Source organism: Pelecanus crispus, chromosome 3 (genome assembly GCF_030463565.1).
Source record: "Pelecanus crispus isolate bPelCri1 chromosome 3, bPelCri1.pri, whole genome shotgun sequence".
In the NCBI taxonomy this organism is placed as follows: Eukaryota; Metazoa; Chordata; class Aves; order Pelecaniformes; family Pelecanidae; genus Pelecanus; species Pelecanus crispus.
Genome location: NC_134645.1, coordinates 61,849,255 through 61,875,512, shown reverse-complemented (window position 1 = coordinate 61,875,512; position 26,258 = coordinate 61,849,255). Strand labels below are relative to the sequence as shown.

Below are 26,258 nucleotides of genomic sequence, written 5' to 3'. Positions count from 1 at the left end.
AAACAATAGCTATGTTTAAAGAAGGAATGAGGATGTTGGGGAAATCTAATGTAGGAAACTACAGATCTGTGACCTGTGTAGTAACCTAAGGCTTCTACAGTCAATCCAAGGAAAGAAAAATTAAAAATGTGGAGATAAATGGAAAATTATATACATACAGTACGGGTAAACAAATTGTGTCAAATGAACGTGACATCTGCCTTTGGTAAAAGATGTTTTAAAAGGCAAAGAACATAGGATAAATCCAACCTTCTGGAAACCTAGTTTAAAAAAAAACAAAACCAAAACAAACAAAAACCAAAACCAAACCTTTATAATATCCCAAGGGAAATTATTAGGTAAAATGAAGAGGACAGGAATTAAAACAAGGCAGAACTGGCTAGCAGGTAAGATAACAATAAATTGATCTGAATGAACTTCTAGGCCTGGGAGAGACTAATGGTAGATTTTGTCCAAGGTAGGTTTAGGGACCAATTTCACTTGATATTTTCATTATTTGTCTCAGCAAAGAAAGTTCAATAGGAAGTACTCTGATTAAATACTCCAATCATTGAAAGTCAATACACAGCATTAATTAAGAGCATGACTGGGGATGCAGGATGACCTTGAAGATGGAGCCACAATCCCAGAATGAAATCACACAGAATAAAAGTTTCAGGGACCAGTAAGAATAATTCCTTCTACAAGCTGTGGCTCATCAGTTGGAAACATGAAAGGAAGGAAAGTGTGGAAGTGTGGAGAAGGAGTTAACAACACGTAGTTGTGAGCTAGAGCTACTTAAGCAATGGTCAAGGCCAGCAGATACTAATCAGTTACAACCTTGGCCAGGAATGCCTATGCTGGCAATGAGAAGACTGGCTTTCAACCATCATATGAACGAATTTCTGGAACAGGCTTACCTGGGAGCAAAGAATGCAAACAGTCTATCCTATTTTAAAATGGAATATGATAAATGTATCAAATAAGGTTGTTGAAAGCCTGGACTAGCAGACGACTGGACTCACTGAGTCTGGAAATCCTTTCCCATCCTAGCTTCCTCTGTCACCAGCGTAGCACAAATATTACACAGATGCCTAAATACCGCTGCACAAATAGATGGCCAGAAGCCTCTGTCTGTTCAGTAGAGCACAAGAAGTTTCATTAGTGCTGGTGTGTAAAGATCCTGGCAAAGAGTGCTTATGACTAAGAGAACACTTACATCACAAGTGCACATTGGTGAAGAAGCCGCAACAGCTGTCCTACACCCCAGTTGCTTGCTGATTCCAGCTCGGATGTTCATTATTAAATCCAGTGGTTACTTTGCTACAAACTGATCTTTCTCTTGTTTGTAGTTCCCTGGCACTTGAGAGGGAAATGGGGCTCTCATTTCCCATCCTCTTTGCTGTGGTTTTTAATCTGCACTAGCTAGACTCTTCAGACATGGCAACACACACATAGAGTTTCAAGCAGTTATGAAGGTCTTGGTCTAGTCTGTAAAAGACAGATACCCTGATCTCAGATCAGAGCAATTGACAGCATTTTTAAACACTGGTATTGTCCAGTGATTTCAGATAGATGTTGTAAAACAACAAAAAATGGGCATTAACTTATTTCTGAGAATACGAATATGAATTTTGGCTTGAAAAAAATTAGGATCCGTAATTATAAGGAATTATAGGAGGTCCAGTCTATCCACTAGGAAAGAATGTATTCAGTATTTTCACTAATTCCCAAATGGTCTAGAAACTGCCAATAAAGCACAACACAGCCAATCTTCAGCATGTAGGATATTCTCCCTCACCCCATTACAGAGAATTTCCATAACACGGCTGCATGGTTTAGATGGAAATGAGATACTACATTTGGGTAATAAAGTTAAGCCAGGTGTACGGAAAGCTGCATTTTTCATTCTTGTGTGAATTCTCCAGACTGATCAGTTAATTATGATAAGCTTGCAGTTCCCATATTCTTCTAGCCGCTGCTACTATCAAGAGAAAAGTAAGTTTCCAAGAGAAGATAACAGATATTTCCAAAATCCCTGGTGCAAATAATACTAAAGTCTGAGCCAACTCTCAGAAAGGTACAAAGCCTTGGTGGTCCTAATGCCTTCAGACTTACTGAAAAACAGGGAGTGGTAGGTGAAGCATTCCAGCATTGCCTGGAGAAGACAAATATCAGTGTGGTGAACTCTAAAAATGCTCCCTTGGAGACTAGTACTCATAACTTCAGTTAAACGGTTCAGCCTGGCAGGTAGCACGCATGTGCTTATTTCTTTTGGTTCGATACAACTAAATATATTTCAAGTTTTCAACAGTATATTTACTCTTTTGTAATGACGTTAAAAAATAGGTGTGTAAGCATTTCCTTCTGTATCCTTTTCCTTTCTGAAAGGCTTCAAGAAATATCTTTCAGAAAGTAACAGTTGATCCGAAGGAATTTATTGAATGGCTTTCAAGAGACATTCTCACAATCTCTGTTAAAGAAGGAATCCATGTTTCACCAGAGAGATATGAAGAGTTCTGGGTTCACTAGTTCAGTTATGAATAACTCGTATGTCTTGCTTATGTGAGGATCAGACCTTTCAGTTCTTTGGCTCATGTTATCCCCTGGGATCAGCATGGAAGGGGCACCCAGCAGCTGGCATCCAGGACAGAGCCCAATCTCTGCAGCCCTTTAAATTTCTGTCTAGGTCACAAAGAGCACATTAACTGTGCTCAGGAAGGAGAAAAGCAAGAGAGTTCTGGGAGGAGAAGACAAACTCCCATGGAAGATTCATTAACGGCCATTTGCACTGGAGAAAATTATAGTAAAAGTGAGGAGGGTCTAGAAGACGGGGTATGGGGATAAAGTTAGGTAGGTTTAGTAAAGCTGTGATACAAGAGAACACTGGAGTTTCTCCAGGGTTGCCATCATGAAGGCCCAGGTCTAGAAACATCAGGAGGTGTTTGGAGGCATACAGTTCTTTAGGGCCTTCATACAAAAGCAGTTTTTTTCCTCTAAACCCTCTTTGGCCAGAGAAGGATGATTATAAATTTGGTGATAAGTCAGCTGAAAAAAATTCAGAGCCCATAACACAAGAATAGTCCAGCTCAAGTGACATGTGGAGAGTTAATTTCCACCTAGGAAAAGTGCCCTGAAAGTTCCTACTTTACCTCAAGCTGTTGATCTATTTCCCCTGCATGTCACAGCAGCAAATAAATAAATAATCCTTTTGCACTCTTATGTGCTACCAGGACAAGCCTCGACATATAACAAATGGCTGCTACAGACTGAGCTTATTTATAGGGAGTTTTTTACAGCCATATTTGATTTTTGGACCAAAAGCTTTTTTATCCAGGTAGCTTCTGTGCTAAGGAAACAGATCTAAGAGAAGGCAGGTAGGTTGCAGCCACAGATGAGAAATATCCATTGAAACACATCATATCCTCCACCACTTCAAGCTGAAAGCCAAAGCAATTTGATTCACCTTTCATCTTTATTGGGATTCTCTACGAATCTGGACAACTGACTGAGGTAACACGGACCCTAAGTGCACATTCTTATTAATCTCCAGTTAAGTTTTCCAGAATTATGGGAGTGTTCATGTTAGCTCAATCCAGTAATTTTAACCACAATCAATGCCACTTCAGTTGTTTCCCCACAGCTGGTACTCACAGGCAAGTATTACTACTTAAGCATTCACACTCCAATGCTGGAATAAATTCAAAACAATTTGCGGGCAGTAACTGTGGTTATTAACTGTACAGTGGTTTACAGCTTTCATGCTGCTTTAACCAACAGTTAAAAAGACAGCGAAATACTAAATTTACTACCAATTCAAATACTCCTTCCTCTTTTTGCCCAGGAAAATTTCAAGTTCTTCTGAAAGCCTTTGACCTCACCAACTAGCTCAAGTTCTCATTGCTAAATTAACATGACTTGAGTCTACTAATAAAAGTAACTTCAGTTTCTAGAAAACTAAAACTACACATTAGAGAAACACAAATAAAATGCACTGGATTTTAATAATTCAGAAATTTTTTAATCTCTGAAAGATATTTTGGCTTTTATCACTTATTGTTGTCCTAGGCATTTTGTAACCTATTTTGGGACTGGCTGGAAGGTACGTTCTCAACTTAGCTTCACAGCTGTAACAACTGACTCTGGTGTAGCTGGAAACTTGATTCAGGAATTCATTCATGACCAAGACACTAAATCTGGAAAGAAAATTAGCATACAGCTGTCATAGCATCAGTCTTCCTAGATAGGGTTCTTAAACACAGAATTAATAGATGCCTGTCACTGACAAGACTAATTATTACCAAACAAGACATGCAATTACAGGCCAGACAAGAAGGTTCCCTTCATGGCCCCTCTCATCCATATGTTTTGGCTTCAGGGAGCAAACTATGAAGTTTGCACAGAAGGTGCTCTACATGCTTCCTGAAGGACAATGCAATCAGGCTGCTTCTTTTTGCAGATCTGATACTGCCTAGACAAAGAGAAACTCATACTCCTGGCCAGGGTCTGAAATACTCAAGTAGGACAAGTCTCTCTCCTTTGCTCTCATCCTTCAGTGAGGAAAATGATGCTTCTTCTTTAAACACTCCACATTTTCACATTTAGAAAAATTCAGTATGTTCATGCAAATATTCTTATATGGTACAGCTTAAGACATGTTGGGCCACATGCTGAACAGTGGCTTAGCTCCAGTCAGCCACCCACTTCTGCAAGTGTGACTTACTGTAGGCTGATTTATGGTCTCTTTTATTTTCTTTTTTTCCTAAATATCTACGGAAACATCCATTTTGAAGCTGGAGCAGGATCCTTTAGATCCCTTGGGAGTTCCTTTGTCGGCTAACTGTTCCTTGTGAAGCAAAGCAATTTGACTCATTTGTTAATTCAGTAATCAATAGGAGATACAAATTAGCAACATAATAGGAAATAGCTGCCTGCACTTCTGTAGCAATGCCTGATTAGCCCCTGCACGTCAATGGTATGTTTTTACAGGGTTATTTAACTTTCTAAACTTTCTCCATCCAAGTATCCGCCAGTCAGACAGCTGTTCAGGCTTTTCAGTTTTAAGCTTAACACTTCACACTGGGTTCTCAAACTGTTACCTAAATACATTCGTTTCCTAAGTGTGTAACAAATGCCTTCTTAGATACAGTCTCACTGGAGGCCAGTGTTAGCTGTAGCTAGTGCACCACCCTTCTATTCCAGTTCAACAACTGGAGATGTGTGGCTGCAGTATGGAGGAGGAAGACACAGCAGAGCCCATCCTGGGTGACCCCCATCCTCTACAAGCGTCAGCAAAGGCTGCAGCCCACTGCTGCCATTAGGTCTTCCAGGCTGGGGCTGCTGGACATGCAGGGGTGCTGTCAGTGGCTCCTCTCTTGGTTTCTGCTGCTACTGTGGGATTGCACGCAGGACAGCTGGAAAGCAAATGGAGCTGGCCCTGCCCAGGTACCAAGTGTACCACCTTAGTGGTACATTTTCTTCTCCATCTCAGATTTATAGGCACAAAAGTAGTGAAAACAGAAGAGAAAAGGGGAAAAAAAGGAAGTTACTTAACAGTTTAGCAAGAATTTGTGGCTAGCTTAGACAGTTTTTATAATTACTCAACCTACCTTACCTCTGTGAAACACAGAACATCTGCTGTTTGATGTGTTTTAAATTACAGAATCATAGAATCATTTAGGTTGGAAAACACCTTTAAGATCATCAAGTCCAACTGCTAACCTAACAATACCAAGTCCACCACTAAACCAATTAAGGGTAGAGTAATTAATTTCATGTTTCCTGGCTTGGTGGCTGGATTATTTTTAATGAAAGTAAAACTAGGAATCATTAAGGCTGGAAAGGACCTCTAAGATCATCAGTCCAACCATCAACCCAACACCACCATGCCCACTAAATCATGTCCCTAAGCACCTCGTCTACATGTCTTTTAAATACCCCCAGGGATGGTGACTCCACCACCTCTCTGGGCAGCCTGGTCCAATGCTTGACCACTCTTTCCATGAAGAAATTTTTCCTCATATCCAATCTAAACCTCCCCTGGCACAGCCTGAGGCCATTTCCTCTCGTCCTATCTCCCTTCAGCCTCCTCTTCTCCAGACTAAACAATCCCAGTTCCCTCAACTGCTCCTCATAAGACTTGGGCTCCAGACCCTTCACCAGCTTCATTGCCCTTCTCTGGACATGCTCCAGCACCTCAATGTCCTTCTTGTAGTGAGGGACCCAAAACTGGACACAGTATTCCAGGTGCAGCCTCACCAGTGCTGAGTACAGAGGAACGATCACTTCCGTGCTCCTGCTGGCCACACTATTCCTGATACAGGCCAGGATGCTGTTGGCCTTTTTGGCCACCTGGGCACACTGCTGGCTCATGTTCATCTGGCTGTTGACCAGCACCCCCAGGTCCTTTTCGGCCAGGCAGCTTTCCAGCCACTCTTCCCCAAGCCTGTAGCATTGCATGGGGTTGTTGTGACCCAAGTGCAGGACCCAGCACTTGGCTTTGTTGAACCTCATACAGTTGGCCTTGGCCCATCGATCAAGTCTGTCCAGGTCCCTCTGCAGGGCCATCCTACCCTCCAGCAGATCGACACTCCCACCCAGTTTGGTGTCATCTGCAAGCTTACTGAGGGTGCACTCAATCCCCTCATCCAGATCATTGATAAAGATATTAAACAAGGCTGGCCCCAAAACTGAGCCCTGGGGAATACCAGTGCCTAAGACACTGGTCTATATGTGGATGTCTCTATCATCATTAATAAATCTCCTTGCTGTCCATACTGTCACTCTACAGAATTCAGTAGGATAGGCAATGTTATGATTTATGCCTACGTTTTGTCACTGAGCCAGAAGGTGCAGCTCCACAAGGTTTCCACCAGGAAAAAAAACAATTTGGCCCACTGACTTCACAGGGATTAAATCATAGCAGCATTTAGCAAAGCAGAACAGAATGCTCTTTCAGTAGAAAAGCACAACGAAGAGCATTTAAGGCTGTCCCATTTTATAGCATAAACAATCTTTTAACTTGCAGCATACACATCTAGCAGGAAGCCAACAGGACAGTTTGTCAAGTGCCAGCAAGAGCTCATTAAACCACCACTCTTGGGAAATACTCTGTATTGCAAAACATGCAGTAGGCAACCAGTGCTCCTATGGATCCAGCTTCTAAAGAGGCAAATGCTTTCTTTGAATGAACCTCTACACTGCTACAGTCTCAGGTATTGTCACAGGCCAGACCTAGTCTTTTCCCAGTAATTCATGAGAGTGCAGAACAAAGCCACTTGCCTTAACGGCACGCAAACGGCTGGAGTGGGAGCCAACCTACCATGGTTGTCCAAGACTACTGTCAACACACACCTCATGTCTGAGCTTGCTTCGATAAACAGCCACTGCATGTCCTAGCACATCTATGTGGCTTTCTGCTGAAGTAAATTGGGTAATGAGTAAAAAGAAAAAAACCCAGCAGAGTTATTGATCTTCAGGCAGATAAGCGGTCGTGCTGCATAGACAGCTACATGTCTACATTAGAAAGAGGCACTGCTTTTCTAGTGCGTTGCCTCACACCGCACAAAACCACTAGATATCTGGTATTAGATCCACCAGGCAAGAGGGAGCGATGTGTGCGGACCTGCACAACTAACACAGATCAGGGCCCACGTCTAACAGGACTGTGGCTGTCCTTGGAAGTCAGGAAGCTAAGAAGCAATATTCACCTCTTCTGAGCTCAAGAGTTTCCTGTGAAAGAATAAAAATAAGTTTCTTTAATTTCTCACACACACAGTGCAATGAAGGCCATGCCCTACAGCACGATGAAGAGAATTTAAATGTCAAAACAGCAGCTAGGCAAACAAACAGGACCTGATTTGGGAAGAATTAAAACTAGAAGTTATTTTAGAAATGTTTTTCAGTTAAGTCTTAGTTTTACTTTTGTTTACAAAATGCTTTGAACATTACATTAAAAGACATTTATGAAATGCTTTAAAAACTATGGGCAAACAGCAACAAGCAGGGCAGTCCAAGCCAGTGCTCCAGGCACAGCCCCCAGCTGCTGGAGGCTACAGACCACCTTAGTTTCATGTCCTCCTGACTTTATCTCTTTTCTTAACAGGGACACACAGGTCTTTCTGATATTCAGTCTGGATTGGGACTGGGAGAGAATGCAGGGAGTGCTACCTGGAGAGATGTGCACAGCGACATGCATACAGCCAGCTGGCTGCAGAGTCAACCTCTACCTCCCTTTTCCTCCCTCAACTTGGTGGTATCTGATGAAGCTGAATGGAGCAAAGTTTTCTAGAGAAGCCAAGTTGCAATTATGCTTTACAGAGGCATCTAAAGCATCTAGTGAAGTGTATTTGAAACGGAAAGTACCTGGAAATTGAATCCAAACCAATTATTATTACTACTATTATTTTTAAAAAGCATTTAGTCATATCAAAATTAAACTTAGGGCCAACTGATGTGCTTTGCTTCTGTGTGTGCTTACTAAGATTAAAATCAGAAGTGGTTCATGTCTTGGGAAACAGAACAGCCACTTCCCACGTGAGGGTTCAAACCACTGATCCTCCTTCTGAAGCAGTTACATTTTGCAAAAATATCTCAATGTTTAGCAGATCAGGAGCTGAAATGCTATTGCTCCTCTCCAGCACACATCCCAGCTACTTGTCAAACAGCACGAAGCCTGACTCTCTCCTTCTCTCTGACTCCAGCCATGCTTTATACAACGAGAAACAGCTTCGTCAAGTGACTCAAACCGGCGTGTCCCAGCCTATGCTGCTGCCTGGGGATCAGCGAGAGAGGTGGCAAAGCAGAGGGCAAAACCCATGCTCCAAAATGGCTAGAGAGGTGCTCTGTGGGAAGGTTGGCTGAAAGAGAGCTTGCTGCCTCCGACAGTAACTCTTCTTGCAACCAGGTCTCCCCGGTACCTGCCCGCTCCCCGCTCCTCCTCCTCCTGCTTACCTGGCTCTGACCCTTGTCAGACCTCTGCACCCGCCGGTTCAACTCACTGACTTTGCAGGGGGAAGTGTGTTGCAGGGAGAAAGTTCTCTCCTTAATTAGCTTCATCAAGGGCTCCAGCAAGTGTCCCTGTCATCACAGGGGCGGGTCGAGTGCTATGGGGCTGGAAGGGAGGGCTGAGGCGGTGCAGGGGAGGCGGAGGAGCAGCAAGCATCCTCCTTGTCAGCAGCACCCGAGCCTTCTTCCCCGATCCTGGGACCCCAGCTCTAGAAAGATGGGCCAGACCCTGCACAGAAGGTAAGTGCCTTACCCCAAAGATGAGGAGTACAACGGGGAGCAAAGGAACAGTATGTCAATCTTTTTTTTTTAATTTTCTCTTTTTTTAATGGTTTATTTCCCATTTAGCTCTCTAACCCTCCGAGATGAAAGTGTTTCTTCATGGAAACTTGTTGAAGCATATTCAAACTGCCATCCCCCACTTTTTTCTTTCTTTTTTTTTTTTTTCCTTTTAATCACAGAGATCTATGTACAAATTAGGGTTGATTTCAACAATGTCAGCTAACCAGAAATGACAGCTTTTTTGGCAAAAACCCACTTGCTGGGGAAAAAAAAATATTGCCCAACTCTGACAGCAACTCACATACTGCAATGGGTTTTCACACCTACTAATGCTTCTACCTCCTGCCTCAGCACTCTATAGATATACCATTAACCCACACGGGGTTGCCCTAAATATACAGTTTTCAATTCTCATGCCTTCTCTGTTGTTTATTCCTCAAATATCCATGCCATCTTAAAATGAGGCATTTTTTTCCTCCACAGTTTTAAGAATGTCAGTCCAATCCCCTCATTTTTTAATTCTACTCAAATATTTGTTCAATTTCCTTAGCACTGGAGCTTGGAGCAAATTTAGTTGCTCTGTTATTTGGTTTTCCACATTTATGAGTGCATTTTTTAAAAGCATTTCATCTCATTTCTTTTCCAGGATAAGCTTATTACTAGCCAAGCAGCTAAGCAGTAAGCACATAGTGTTGCCATGTGGGAGATCAAATGATATGACCACAGCAGGTCCAAAATACAGCTACAAGGGTATAGCAACCTCTTGGAGAAAATGAATCACTCTCACAGAAAATTCCCTGGGAATGATTTTTAGGAGTGGCAGAGTTAGTGGCTTTGGAGAAAGTCAATCACTTCCCTTCTGTACAGTAAAGGCTGCCAAAGTTTGCCATGAGGTATAATCGGGTATCCTTGACATAGCAGAATACAGAGTAAAAGGCATTCATCAGAGTTATCAAAAGCAGTTACAAAACTGTAAACAAATGTGGACAAACTATTACCACCCAAGTTGTACGAAGCCAGTGATTTAAAGGAAATTCTGTTTTGCTGTCGCCCGGTGGTTGTCACTAAGCACCAGGCAGGGTATTACCACGTGACTCAGTGCTGAAAACTTCCATTTTCCAAGCACTTTGTTCATTTTAGCTCATTAATACTCATAGTACTCTAGAAAGACAGATAGAGGTAGTTAATTTTTAAAAACAGGGACATGACAGCAGAAACATTAAAGTTTTTAACTCCAGGTATGTACCTTGAGCCAAATTGTACTTGATTTTTGAAAGAGGTTCCTCTCCACTGGCACTAACTGACTTTCAAAGGCACTGCCTTGGAAGAACAAGCTCAACATGGACAAGCAAATGTCAGAAATTATTTTTGAAAACTCTGGTCTTAAGAGTGACTCACTCGACTCTACCAAAGGAGACAGAACAGTATTAAACACTGGATGTGGATTTAAGAGCCTCTGGCCTCCAAATCCCTGCTCAGATCATTAAATATCCCCTCTTCTTATCTAAAATCTTACTCAATTCCTGAGTGAGTAACAGGACATAGAACAGTTAAACCATTTATGATTATCTATTAATTCAAAGTAATGCCATTTTCTTCTGTTTTCATTTGAACTTGATCAGGTGATCAGACGCTAAGCACTGAATTCAATAAACATGAAAGTCCTTCTCACAAAGCTTAATTTAGAACTATTTGTTCCCTTTCAGGATAAAATAAATCTTCCTTAGCTGCTTTTAAGCAGAAAAGCAAATATACTTTTTCCCTTTATCCACTAGTGGATAGTACTTTATCCAGTAATTTCCTATTATAATGGAATATTTGCACAGGTTGCAAATTTATCCTGGAGGAATAAGGAATCTAGTGAATGGACACATACATTTATTATACTGAATACTCCAGGTAATGCTGGCCTATGATATCAAGCCAACAAGCTGAATGATAGCCCTGGTATAATTATGTAATTAATTAGCCCTATCATAATTTTTGGTTTATGACACTAACTTCTATGTGCCACTAGTCAATTTAATGGCATTTTAAATTGAAACAAGGCCCCAGAGAGAGATGCTACTTACTGTATCACAAATCTTGTATTCAGATTTCTTTTAATTTCAAAAGATGACCTAATAAAATTGCTTTATAATTAAATCCATTCTAGCAACTTCTCCTATGTGATTCTTTTTCTTGTCCCATTTTTAATTACGAAAAAAATTCCAATCAGAAAACACTTGCCATCATAATTATATACAAAAACCAGCGAACCTTTTTTGTACCTCTTGCTGGTCTCCTCACACAGCAGTGCACCCTGGCTAGCTTTCCTGCAGAATTTTACTAGCATCCCCCAGAGGTGCAGCGAGGAAACTGCACCTTTTATGCTCAAGAAACTAGAGTTAAATTTGCTTCTATCTTGTTTGAAAAACAGTCCAGGCATGGGAAGGAAGGGGAGCAAATCCCCGTGTACTTTCTATTTCATACAGGCATTTACAAGTATTCTGGTATCACAAGATTTATTTCTCACGTGAAGCAAGTTCAGCTAAAGGAAGGGAATGGTGACCACAGCTCTCCTCCACCCAGCGTGGCAGTGCCCCTCTATGCGCCACCTCCTATTTCCAGCTGAAAAGGCAACCCAGCAGTGAGCACTGGCACCTGCCTTGGGGCTGGGGGACCCTGGTGTCATCCAGGAGCAGTCCTTACCACGCAGGCTTTTGGCACCTTCCCTGCCTCGTGCTCCTCATATGGAAACCCATCAGGATCTCATCCTGACACAGCACTGTTACAATATGTCCTTCATTTGATGCTTAATACAGTAGTATTACACTGAGTAAGAAATATGAGCAGGTAGTAGCAAAACAGTCCCTATGAAAGCTGTTTTCATAGGCTTTCTTCTACACAGTGAGCAGCTGTATACAACAGGAACACAATAATACCATTGGGTGGGAACAGAGCTAAACGACTCCTTTCTGAGGTGGTGATGACTACTGCTTTTAAGGTAGCCTTAACGTATGTGGTACTTTATCATATGTAAAGCATGGTAAACACAGAACTTCTGCCTCCGAAAGCCACCACATCATTTCAACCACCGATGCCTGGGAAATGGATGTATTGGAGGTACCCAAGATGACACAGAACAGTTAACAGTGCTTGATAATATTGCGTGGTGCAGCCAAACAGATTAGGAGAGTATCATTTCCCTGCAGAAATGATCATATTCTGTTCCATTTCTACTTTCTAGAAAATAATAAAATAACAGACAGATATGGAGCATAAATGGAACTTAAAAAATTTGTACTTGGGTTTCTCACTGAGGCAAGCACAGAATTGTAAACATAATTGAGTTTTAAGAAACAGCGATACTGGAAGTGAGGTGAAAGTAATGGAATTATTGTGAACCTCTTACCATTTGCTGTGTTCTTTTTGAAGTTATCTAGAAACTCTTCCAGGAGCTGTGACTGGTTTGGAGGGGGCAGCAAACTCTTTGGGTCCCTGGAAATGTCGCCATCTGACCAGGATCCACATAAGGGTTGCTGGGTCCCATAATGGTTCATTCTCAGAGTGAGCATTACACTCCTCTCCGAAAACAGTAATTCCATCTGCCTGAGGTCAAGCTCAGACACAGCCTCTCCGTTTATGCTCAGGATTTCATTGCCTACTCGGAGCCCTGGGAGCATGTGAAAGGAAAGAATTAAAAAAAAAAAGAAAAAAAAAAAAAAGGGAATATAAAACATAAAGGGTCACAAACCAAATCTTATGCTGGTTCACCTTTTATTTTTGTGGTTTTAATTCAAATAACCTAATCCTATCACAAGTCCATTAGAATCAGTGGGAGCTTTATTTGTGCTATAATTATACAGATCAACCTCACGCTAACTTTGATAGGTGTTACACATAGTACAGCAACCAAGTTGTTTCTTTCTAAAAATGCTACAGAATTTGGTGGGTGGGAGGGCAGCACGACTTTCAAGATTAGAATAGAGGCACCTCACGACTTGGTGTGCAGCATCATAACATATATTTCATTATCTGGGGAGAACAAGGCACTAGTCAAATCATTTGTGCAAAACTGGAACAATGGTGGATGGAGTCTTTATCAGCTTTTGTATAAATCTAAACAACAGTAGCAACCGCTGCCTTTTCAAGGTCAGCAACAACCAAGTGGTCATTACCCTCAGGTAGCAAATGAAACTATTGCCATTTTTCTGGGTTTGTCTCTGTTTTTCAGAGAGCAGAACTCATGTGATCCTGCTGTGCTGACGAAGAGAAGCATGGTTTCTGAGCACTGCAGTAGAGAAGGCACTCACAGAAACGTACGCAGAAAACTATTTTGGGAAGAGAGGCTACTTTTCATTGCCAGCAAAAGTGGAAACGATGGGTCTTGGAGACTGACCAAGCCCATGAGGTTCCCCAGTGTGAGATGAACTCTTTCTCCAGCCTGTTGCTCTGTGCAAAAGCACTTGGTTGGATGGCTGAATGCAGACTTTGTCTCCAGGGGTGAACAAGAACTCTCCCTGCTGTATTGAACGGATAATTCAGTTACTCTGTGTACATTATCTTGCCTAATATCACATACTTTCCATGGTCTTCAGGAAAGAAAACTACAAATAGTAAAAGCCAAGAACCATTTCGGACAGCAGTACTAGATCTCCTTCATGTTTTGGGACTTCAAAAAGATAATGAAGCACAGTATTAATGTTACATTATGTTACATGATACAATACCTTCCTTGTATGCCAGTCCATCAGGGAGAACATCACTTACAAATATACGGGTGAGATGCTGATTTTCATCAACTTGAGCTGTGACAGCAAAGCCTAAAGTAAGATAGGTTTAAATCAAATAAACTTTCTCAGAAACATTTCCCTTTTATTTTGTGTATTTAGTAGACTCTACACAACCAGAGGGATGATAGTTCTCATGAGAACACACCAACGGAGCATAGAGAAATTATCACATTGATTCTCAGTCATTGTAAGGCCTGTTAAAGTTAATAGGACTTTTCAACTTCCAGGAAATGTCATGCTGTGCTGTAAAAAAAACAAATTACATTTCAGAAAAATATTTTCTACCTCAGCCCCATATGACATTTCAATAACATGGCTCATCGTTATGGTAAGAGTTCCGCAGTGTGTCCATCAGACATAGAGGTGTCTTAAACAGATCCAAAAATTGGAAACCCAAACTATAAAGCAGCAAATCCATATAGGCCAGTGAGTGAGACAGCCCAGAAAGGCATAGTTTATACCAACAGACTTGCAGAGAACTAAAGAACAGCACAGAGCTGCTTACAAAGGTATCTTTGCAAGGTATATAATTATTCCTAAGCATAACTGCCTCCCACAAATAAAAAGGCTGTCAGAATTTGTACCAAAGGACACTCCCTTGATACTGAACCAAAAGAGGATCCCACTATCAAAAGAGAAAAGGGCAGACCTTGACCATGGCCTGACTGAGACTGATTGTATTAATTCTGGCAAAGGACATTTGTCTTCTGACAATTCCACGCTTGAATTATTTGGCCAGCACAGCAGAATTAGAAAGTGGACCCTTCCCAAACAGAAAACAACCAGTCTGGGTCTTTGTTATAATGCCTCAAGTCCTTTGCAGACTCAGACTTTGAGTTATTAAAGATGGCTCTACCTTCTCTCAGGGGGAGAAAAATCCTGAAGAGAGAAAGTAAGAAATGAGAAGAATAAAAAGAAAAATTCCTGAGAGCTTACCAAAATCACCTATGCTTTCAGTCTTTGTAAGATGAACGTGATAAACATTTAATGGACAAATTTCTATTTCATCATACACCTGTTGGAAAAACACACAATAACAGAAATCATGAAATTATGAAATTGCAAACATCAAAACCCAAAGGTACAGCACAAGAAATAAGCACAATATTCTTTGCATCAACAAACAGCCAAAACTTGCTGTCTTTACACAGAGAACTGTGTTACTGTGCAAGCATCAGCGTTATCAGTGGGACTAAATGCAAACTAAGCTAAAGATAGAAAACCCAGGCTGGAATAGAGACTGACACTGCTTTTGTACTGGAAGCCCCACTTAAATCTTCAAACGGTCTTGAAGAGAGCATTTGCAGTGCCTAGCCACCCAAACGTCTGCATAGGCATGGACTGTGTGAACGAGGATGGCAGAATGCAATCCAGGAACAGCTTTAAATCCTTATTTTAGATCTAAATCACACATATTTGCAGGTGATAATTCAACTGTAGCTACAGACATCACAGAGCTTTATCTAAAAGGAGTCACACTTTCCTGGTCTACTATGTATTCGTATGGTTCGGGAGCACAATACTCAGTATTTTCATCAACCAGTCTTCTGAGTTGTAGGCCATAGTGTCTTGGCTCCAGCTGTTTCATCTAAGGAATAAAGAGGATGAGGTTTGGAATTTGTTATTTATTTCCAGAATCCCAGAAGACAAAGTAGTCACACACACACACAAAAGATGCTCTTTGGAAATCATGCAAAAGCAATCCTCAACAAGGTATTTTTATTTTTGCATTATAAACAAAACTAGCTGCATTGTTTAGAAGATAAGGTTCAAGTACAATTTCCATTTTCCCTTATGAACCTCCCAAATCCTTTCATGAACACTATGTCTTGGCTATTAGATTAACTGAGCACTGCTATATGTTTCCAAAGATATCAGAACTGGTTTCTGTCCTTTTGAACTTACACTCACAACCATCTTTTTCTGTGACTAATTTTAATGACTCAGTTCTGCTCGGCAACTTTTTCTTCTGATGTAAAAAATGTATATGCACGTACAGGTTGTTAAAAGAGGGGATGGGATCGGAAGCAGGTTCCCTAAGGGTTTGCCTTTATTGGATTTTATTTTTATTGCTGGGTTTCATCTACGATCAGAGAGTTTCACCTATTTTTTTTCACCACGTGAGACCAAAGCAAAAATCCTGTCTCAACAGGAAGTCAAAGGGAAATAGTAATATTCCCAAAGGATATTAGCCTGAAAGTGTTGAGCCCCTGATGGGAGTCTCTCTGACAATCAGGATGCTGGTGAGACCACTGCACAGGACGTTTCATTTTAACATATTAATAGAGCAACACTTCTAAAACAAGAGGAAGCAACATTTCTAAAAGAGGAGGAATGACTGCATCCCTGAGGGTTACTTAACCTCTTTAATGCATCCCTGCAGCTTACAAAATCTAAATCTACTGAGTAACTAGTAATTACTTTAACATTTTATTATGTGTAACAGTTTACGAGTTGCATGTGTTCTGTATCCTGAACAATTGTATTCAAATGCATTTTTTTTCTATATGTGCTATCCAAAAGCCTCAGATGGAAAACAGAAATGAGAAAACTATAAACCCCATAAAGCATGAATGAAGGGAAAAAACCCAACAACCCCTTTGAACTTTATCCCTATACACATAACATTCAAAACATGTTCTGTTAAGAAGAAAGATTCCTTACACTCACCAGAGCAGAATGAAAATGTAAGAAGGAAAAGAACCAGGACAGATGAGCAGAAAGTATTCAGCATTAGAGAATGCTTATGAAAAGCTTTACACACAGAATAGAAAGAAAAAATAAAACAGAAAAATGTTTAAGAAAAAAATCAAATAATTTAAAACTAAATTTTCATGTGATACAGACAATGAAAACTAAAAGTCAGCTTTACAATTACAAATATTTTGGAATGATGGAATAAGAGAGGTAAGGAATTTCCTTTTCAACTTAATTTTACATTTATAAATTTTATTTCCTCTTTCAGTGGTCTTGCATGTTACTGTAACTATTTCTAAATGTTTCAGCTCTACCGTGCCATCTGGTGGTCAAATAACGTCTCAGACAATCCTTTTAACTGACGAGGTACAATGAATTTGTAAAATGTAAAGCCAGGCATTAAACTGTTTCTCCAGGACTCAGTCTCCACCAACAAAACCAACAAGAAAATAATTTCTTCTCAGTGATGCCATGAAGACGCATTGTGACTTGGATAAATCAGTGTGCTTATTTTGATTTAAAAACTATAGTTCACCCTGGATTTTTAAAACTTGTACAATAATTCTTTTTGTTTGTTTACAACATTACCAGGTGCAACGAGCCATTAAATTGGATCCCTTCCTCCATTAGAAGCCTCAAAATTAATTAATTTCAAGGCAGTTGCACGAGCTCACCTGAAAATTCACACTAACCTACGCCAGAAGATACAGCTGGGTTTTGTACAGAGCAGGACTCCTTTTTTTCCCTGTTTTTTCCCTTTACTTTTGAAGTAAATAAACTATATTTACCAGCCGTCAGAAAACAGAACTTGGGAGTAAAAAGTTATATTTTTCCAAAAAGCTTGTTTGCATAATTTAAGTGACTTGAATCATGAAGTTAGAGCTAAATTCAAGCACTGACACATGTGGAGACAAACGTGCTAGGTACGTTGCGAAGTTCTAGAAGTGCTGGTCTTTTGCCTACAGTTAAAACTGGTATTTCTACTTTACTTTCAACCTGTGACTCAGTTTTCTGTCCCAAGATCTATAGCAATCCTTCTCAAAATGCTGGCACTGACTTTCAGAAGGGAATGCACTCTTTGAAATTCACATATAGAGCTGGTAATGAAAAGCTTAAAAGGGTCCTTCAAGAAGCAAACATGTATGATAGCCTTTGTCATAGCAGTCTTAAATGTCTTTGTCCCCTGGCATTAACTCAACCAGTCCCTGTTACTCCTCTGTGATTAATTTGCACGTAACAGCTGGGTTCGCTGCAATGACAACGTAGAGTGGAGACGTGCTGAGCCTTCTCGGGGCCAACTACCTGGCAAACCATCACCGCTCTTCAGGTATTCACTACGCACTGTCTCGAGCAACACTTCTTGAAAACCTTTCCACAACCTGCAACCTTGGCTACATTACATAAATAACACAACTAAAGGAAATGTGCCTTAATACAGTGGCAAGCAGATGCTGGTATTATGCTCTCACTATTCATACATCCTCTGATATATTACATTCTTTCTCAAGTCCGCTGCTGTTAACAAGGTGCAGTCATACAGGAAAACTGAGTACCTTGCATGCCAAAGACAAAACATCTTCCACCCTGTGCTCTGGCTTGAGGGTCAGTGCCACTCCTTGGCCGTCACAGAAGTGAACATACGTTTGTGTTTCCCAAGCACTCTCCTTCTGGATGCTCTCTGGCACCGAGCAGTAGACATTCAAAAAGTCATCGACTTGCTGCTGGAAACAAGGGAGAAACATACAACATCTGTGGACGTTGCAAAAAAACCCAGAAGTACAATTACGTTGGCAGTTTGCAGTGGATATATATTTAGACACAGTCCTGCATATTTCCCCATGGCCAGACAGGGACAAAGTTCTGTCACCTGCTCTCATTCACTGTCAAAGACTTGTTTTTCTTGAACGGGTTGCACTACTTCTGCATTCCCATTATGGGCTTTTGTGCCTTTATCTTGTATTAGTTGTTGATCTAACTCGAAGTGAAAATATGTAGCTACCTGATATTATATCACAGTGTGAATAAATTCTTAAGAGGAACGTACTACTACAATTTTACCGAATTAACAAATGCAAAAAAACGGAATTACTGTAATTTTGACAGAAAATGATAATATAGTAAACTTCCAGCAGAGAGCACTGTGGAGCAAGGCTTGCCATAAATAAAGGACTAAAGCAGGAATGAAGTGTTCCTGTTCTATTTACAGTTTAAGAACATATTGTTTCATAGGTAGCACAGGGTATTTGCCTGTTTACCATTTTGCTTCACATTCACCCTCGTTCCAAAGCCACTCCACTTGATCAAATAACAACATCCACCCTCAATAAATTCCCTGTTGTTTTCTCACCCTTCATTTTCACACCTTCTCCTGTACTGCGCTTCAAGCTACATGTTTCAAAGGAAGCCACTCAAGGAGAAGAAAAATACTGAGAGCTGTTCAGAATTTGGAGTTTCACCTATATATTTGGGTCTGCCTACTTAGCACATCACTTAAATATGCACATCAAGGCATTTAAGTTTATACAGACAGGGTTCCCCAATTCCCCTTACAGTCAATAGAAAGGGACAATAACCCTGTAAAGTGGCAGAACTGCCACCCTAGACATATCTTAAAATATCCTGAGCTGTTCTCAGGAGTGCCTACCTCCCTAATGCTTTTTCTTTGTATTTTTGTTTGTTTGTTTGTTTGGGTTGGGTTGTGGGGTTTTGTTGCCTACATAAAGCCCCTTGGTTATGCAATTCTTCCTCCTGGTTCTGAAGGGACACAAGCCCAGGGGTGCACTGCAATTAAAAGCTGCAGCAAAATCACTGCACAGGGACTGCTTCCCTTGCTGCAGGCTGCAAAGTTATTGACAACAATCTACCAGTAGCAACAGAGAGGCCAATATTATTTTGTTTTTCCAAATAACAACCGTGGCTGTGAAAATGAGTAGTAAGCAATCAGGTAATTACTAAACAACGCAGAAATTCAGGTTGCAGCCAACCCGGAGTATGGCACAGTAATAATCTGGTGCCAGCATACTGCTGGTTTTGGTAGAATAATATTAATGAACTAATAGCATGCATGAATCTTTTACCTCTTGCCCAACTGTCCCTTTTAACTAGTTGAAATTTCAATTAACACAGGTCCATGGAAATCCTACTAAAATCCAGCAACTACTATACGTAACAGGAATCTTGTTATGCTACTGCAATTAATGGAGCGATGAAATCTACACCAGGTGAAGTTTCACCTCAGTGGCTATGGTTCCAGGCTGCTCCTAACACTGGTGGTGTTGAAGAACATAATTCCCGTAGAAGCGTGGTCCTCTCAGAAAGCACTAAATCAAGTGCCTGGGAATAAACGCTGACCTCCTTCCATGGTATAAATAACAGAAAGGAGAAAGGGCAAGGCAGGCTGGCTGCGAGAATTGAGTAGGAATGAGTCAGACTGAACTCTCCGGCAGCTTCCTCCAGGGAAAACCGAAGCTACGCTGCCTCAGCTAGGGAGATACTCCCAGCAGCTCAGAGGTTTGTAGCTACCACAATGGTTTATTGCACTGCAAATCTGTTCTTCAAATCTGTCCCAACAGAAATAAATCTCACTATTGCCAGAGATAAAAACAAAACCAACCCAAACCAGAGGACGAAGGTGATGAGAAATAGGTTTAAGGCCACCTTCTTCTAGAAGGCTTTAAGACAGGACACAAAGTTCTGCAGCCAGTGTAAGATGCTTTCCTTTCCTTGCCACGTACACCAGTGCTCAAGCAAACGCCTCAAGATAAACTCGCCTCTGTTACTAGACACAACTATGTTCCTTAACTGCAGTCAAGGTACTGTTGCTTCATCCACATTTTCCATCTCAGAAAATCTGACATGAAAAGGGATTTTTTTTTTTTCCTGTTATGCCTGCAGTGACTAATTCTACAATAGTTCATTCATTCATTGCCACATAAAGTTATAACAACCCATCCAATTTTCCAGAAATAGGCGCCAGGATTTGCAGACTGTCACACTTTGTGCCACAGGGCTGCTGCAGGACCAATAGGTTACTTCATAATTTCCCCCCACTATTTGCCTCTGTTTTTATCATCCTTCTCAGAGAAAATACAGCCTCCCTGGCAGACTTCACTATTCATCATTCGTTGCACTCCTCAGGCAGCATTTTATAAAAGTTTTGATGCTGTTTTTGTTTTTCATTTGAAATCAGCCGAAGAAACTGGGCTGATGCCAAAGTAACGGTTTTCAGAGTTATGATGAATCATTTCTGAGTTGTTGTATGATTCATCAAAATGTCAGGATCTTAAAAATGCCCACGCTATATTTAATTCCCATATAAAAAAGGTCTTAGAAATAAGGTTGAGATAATAATAATGTTTTTCTAGAAATAAGGTTGAGCTCCAGAGCTCTGCTTCAGCATCCAAATTGGGGTGGGTTTTTTCAGTCTAGAAACACAACCCTGCTAAACTTTCTAAAAGCCTGGTCCAAAATCTGCAGCCACATTGCCCCCACGCCCGTCCTCTCTACCCGAGGAGCAGAGCTGCGAGCCCCTGCCCGAGTTCAGAGCAGGCTGCTCTTATCCAGCAGCCACGGAGAACACATAAACTCTGTTGCGAAAGCTGGGACAAGAAGCCAGACCTTGTCCCTTCCCCGACACGCCACCAAAGCGAGAGGACTTCATTCTGCCTTTTCCCTGGCACCTTCAAACTCTTGCTCTGTCTCCTCAAAAGGCTTCAGGAAGAGCAAATGCACGACTTATGCCAGAGGACAGGAGACCCCCAGCAGACCCTGTTGCCCAAGACAGCACCATCGACCCCCCAACCCTGAGGGGGTCGACGCTCAACCGAGAGACTGGTGTCACAGCCCTTCAGGAGAAACCTTCAGGGGTGCACCCAAGAGATTTTGCCTCTTCTCAGGTTTAGGAGAGACCAAACCTTTCCATGTTTTAACAGGACCAGACAGGAATGAACTGTGTTTGCGGTCTCTGAGGTGGGAAATGGATGCCGTCTCACACCACACCCAATGGTACGTTCTGGAGGAATTTGTAAGTGTTCTCTACAGGAGATCATTTCACCCAGAAATCCCTCATAATTGTAACTATTTTGAAAAGAGAGGAGTGATTTGGTTTAAATACTTTCCCACCCCAGGACATAAGCCAGTGGTCAAATAAGTAAGGGAATTCAGGTGCTCAATATACTTCTTCAAAGAATAGACAAAACGTGAAGATACTTTCAGGAGGCAAAACAGCATTACAGGATTAGCTGCTGTCAGTGGGAGATGCCTCTCTCAGTGGTGTAACTTCTGCATAATTATATATTTCTTTCTTACCTAGCCATTAGATGAATGCACTTGATGCGAAAATGAACCATGTAGCACATAATGATACAAAAAAACAACATTAAAACCTATGAGAAATTATGAACTTTGTCCAAACCTTCCTCACGAGACAGCTTTACAGCTCTTCATTACAGTTAATCATTTTCAAGAGCAGTATTTCATTTTAAATGCAGATTTTGACTTTTTGTCTAATACCTGGTACACAGACTCAGCTGAAAGGGAACAGTACTGTAGTTTGATTTTTTTTTAAAGTCTTCTTTCAAGTTTTAAACTGCATAAGGGGAATATCTGGTTCAGGGAACAAAGGAGGAAAAGGGACAGGGGTAAACGGGAAGACAAATACCCCCTTGAGTCTGGCACATGTTGCCGTTAAAGAAATCCAGCTACACCATACAGAAAACAAAGTCCAGAAACTCTGTGCCTAAGACTTAATTTGAATTTTTTTAATTTGGAGCCTGCACAAACCTACCAAGGGAGAAGGACTCTGCGTAAGCCCCACAGTACACAGACAACACTCAGTGGTCTTACACAGAATCATAGAATCATAGAATGCTTTGGGTTGGAAGGGACCTTTAGAGGTCATCCAGCCCAGTCCCCCTGCCATGAGCAGGGACAGCTTTAACCAGATCAGGTTGCTCAGAGCCCCGTCCAACCTGACCTTCAATGTTTCCAGGGATGAGGCCTCCACTGCCTCTCTGGGCAACCTGTTCCAGTGCCTCACCACCCTCATTGTAAAAAATGTCTTTCTTATGTCTAGTCTAAATCTATTCTCCTTTAGTTTAAATCCATTATTCCTTGTCCTGTCACAACAGGCCTTGCTAAAAAGATTGTCCCCATCCTTCCTATAGGCCCCCTTTAAGTACTGAAAGGCCGCAATCAGGTCTCCTTGCAGCCTTCTCTTCTCCAGGCTGAACAGTCCCAACTCTCTCAGCCTGGCCTCATCAGAGAGGTGCTCCAGCCCTCGGATCATTTTGGTGGCCCTCCTCTGGACCCGCTCCAACAGGTCCATGTCCTTCTTGTGCTGAGGGCCCCAGAGCTGGACACAGTACTCCAGGTGAGGTCTCACCAGAGCAGAGTAGAGGGGCAGAATCACCTCCCTCGACCTGCTGGCCACGCTGCTTTTGATGCAGCCCAGGACACGGTTGGCTTTCTGGGCTGCAAGCGCACATTGTTGGCTCACGTCCAGCTTTTCATCCACCAGTACCCCCAAGTCCTTCTCCACGGGGCTGCTCTCAACCCCTTCATCCCCCAGCCTGTATCGATACCGGGGGTTGCCCCAACCCAGGTGCAGGACCTTGCAGTTGGCCTTGTTGAACCTCATGAGGTTCACACAGGCCCACCTCTCCAGCCTGTCCAGGTCCCTCTGGATGACACAAAGATCACATGTATGTGATTACGGATTTTGGAGCGTCCTGCTTTGCTTCCAGACTGGGGGACGGTGACGTTTTTCCCAGGGAGGCTGCAGGAGCTGAGAGGGACGTGACTCGTGCCAGGCAGGGGCAAGCAGCAGCTCTCCTCCTCCTGGGAACTGGAGAAGATCAGCCGCAGCTATTTACTGAGCAACGCAGTTGAGGGGATGCCACTTCCTTTTCCTTTACTTGGGCAATCTCCAGCTATATATTAATTCACACTTCTCTGCTGGCATGGTCCACAGACTTTAATTAGACTTTATTTGCCTTTGTACTCAAAATATACAGGTTCTGTTGAAGCAGGCAAAGCGGAAAAATACACCTCGTGTTTTGCCATACTGTGAAGGATGCTTTCAAACAAACTCAGTTCCAGGTCTCTCTCAGACAGTGTATACACTGCAAGGATTAGTGTTGTGAAGAAGCTTCTAGGGATCTTTTTTAAAATTATTGTTTTTTTTTTTTTTTTAAAAAGGCTACCATGCATGTTCAGAAACTTATGTTAAACTGGTTTCTTTAGCAGAATTATAATCCTGTCACCTAACACTAACTGCACTTTACAAACCTCTGTGGGGTTTCTGCACCAGCCTCATCGTACACTTAGTGAAATATATATTCAGGAATTTAAAAACAAGATGGTGCAGAATGACAACAGGCATATCCTACCTCAGCCGAGTTCGCTGAATTCTGGACACCAGCAAATCCATGTCCTCCAGCTGAATCAAAAATCTATTAAAAATATTAAAGATAAATAAATATGTTAAACAAATAAACCCCTTTATTTCTTACCTGTGGTAGGTAAATTCTTCAAAATAATAAAAATGAAAACTCAACTAATAAATATATATCAACCTGCTAAACCCCAGGGATCTTTTTGTGCTTTTTATCACCTTATTTGGACTAGAAGAAGTATTAAAGAAATACAAATCTCCCTCTATAAAGAAAATTTAAGCAAGTTTTCTCTTTCAGGCTACACACATACTCACATTCAAATATGCATAAAAGCATTCATGTCCTTGTTTTTTTCCTATCTACTGTTTAGCAATAAGATTAAAGTCATTTACCTTCAAATCATGTACTAGGCCTGAAGTTACAGTTTCACCCTTTGGGATACTGTTAAGTACAGCTACAAATCTCAATGATTTACAGGAACTATTTCAAATCATTGTTGCTGTTTTCTAAAACTTCTTACCCTATAGTTTTTTATCTCTTCTAACCAAGCAGTTAGCTTGACCCTATTGATGGAAACTTTTAGCTTAGCTTTAAAAGCATACTTGACCCCAAACCTGCACTATTAAATTATGAAAATAGCTGACTACTGTGTCTGCTTTGGAAGTGATGAAAGCAGAAACTGAGACTTATATTGCCCATCTGTTTTGAAAGCTTAACTACTAGTATCTCACAAAGGTGTTAGGCTTATTAATGAAATTTTTAAAAATGCAATAATGGCTATGAATACAATCACATCTTTTGGTGACAAGGGTTGTATAAGCACACAGATCTACACAGTTCATACATGATGTTTACAGGTACATATTGTACAGGAGATTTGAAGATAATAACATTACCCTCCTGAAGTGCAAATATAAATAGCATTTTTTTAACTCCTTCTGCAGTCAACAAATCAAGACAATATCAAACTTACATCTGAGCGCTTTTTGTTCAGGTTTTTCTTTTCTTTTTTAATGTTTTTTTGGGTACTGCCAAAGCCTTTTGGATAATCCAAGACAACAATAAACTCTCTCTTAAAATTTCATATGAAATCTAGTTTCTGCCAATGCAAATAAAAAGGGCACCACTTCTGAACTTCCTCTTCCTTGTCTCACCCACAGTTGTAATCAAAGTATTTTATTGTTTATGATTTCTCAAAACAGTTTATCATTTAGACACAAGAAAGCAGATAAGCATTTAAGAAACAGAGGATAATGTGAGCTTAGACATCCCCCATCTGCTACAATGCAGTTTTATTAACTGATTTGTAAAAGACTGAGCCACTTCATTAACGTTTACGAAAGCCTCCCAGCATAGAAACTCTGAACTCTTTTTTATTAATACCATAAAATTAAATTTAAGATAAAATAAAAAACTTCTCTGACACAACAATGTTCAAGAATGTACCATCTAATTTTGAAGCTACGGTACAGCAGATTAAAACCTACCAGCTCCAGTCAAATGAACTTTAATTAAATCCAAGAAAGCAAGACATTTTTAACCTATTGCTTGACACAGACATCACAGCACAATGAGCAGAGAAGTGAGCTCCACTTCTCTGCTTAGCCCAGCCTCCCAGTGGGCTGAAACAGACGACAAGAAAGGCAGCCTCAGGCCTATTCTGATTTTGATATACAATTATGTGCATACACACAAGTCTGAGCAAGGACATGGCTCCCTTTTCAGCCACCTTCTAGGTTCATGGGTCAGTTTTCAAGCCATGCCCTTAAAAATGCCTCACTTTTATGGGTATGAGTCATAGCCTGGTGTTATTCATATGCAACACTCAGCATTCACATTTCCTTAATTTTATTGTAGGATGTTTAATTAAAAAAAAAAAAAAATATATCAAGAACCTCAGCTCGTGGATGAAAATAAACACTTTTTTGGTCCAGCTGGTTGTGATGTTTGGAATAAGGAGGGTGAGGACATGCCGGGCACACCTCTGCCTGCACCAGGGCTCCCTCCTCCACGCTCGGAAAAGCGCTGGGAGGGCAAGCAGAAGTCTCCTCTCCTTGCCACAGAAATAAGATTCCCCGTCCCTGAGCTCTGCAGAATCCCCTTCATGGGCTATAAAGCATACGGG

General features: G+C 41.2%; 1 protein-coding gene across 7 annotated transcripts in view; it reads right to left on the bottom strand.

The window, feature by feature from the left end:
• Positions 1-26,258, bottom strand: part of TIAM2 (TIAM Rac1 associated GEF 2) — a 145,689-nt gene that overhangs the window by 39,641 nt on the left and 79,790 nt on the right. For 4 of the 7 annotated variants that reach the window (XM_075708398.1, XM_075708400.1, XM_075708399.1 and 1 more), the window contains 6 exons: positions 24,128-24,190; positions 18,293-18,460; positions 15,529-15,630; positions 14,979-15,060; positions 13,980-14,072; positions 12,662-12,922 (listed from right to left, as the gene is read on the bottom strand). In XM_075708398.1, the coding sequence (XP_075564513.1) occupies positions 12,662-12,922; positions 13,980-14,072; positions 14,979-15,060; positions 15,529-15,630; positions 18,293-18,460; positions 24,128-24,190 (769 nt within the window). Of the gene's footprint in view, positions 1-12,661; positions 12,923-13,979; positions 14,073-14,978; positions 15,061-15,519; positions 15,631-18,292; positions 18,461-24,127; positions 24,191-26,258 lie in introns of all 7 variants that reach the window. The other 3 variants (XM_075708403.1, XM_075708402.1, XM_075708405.1) reach the window with 3 other exon arrangements.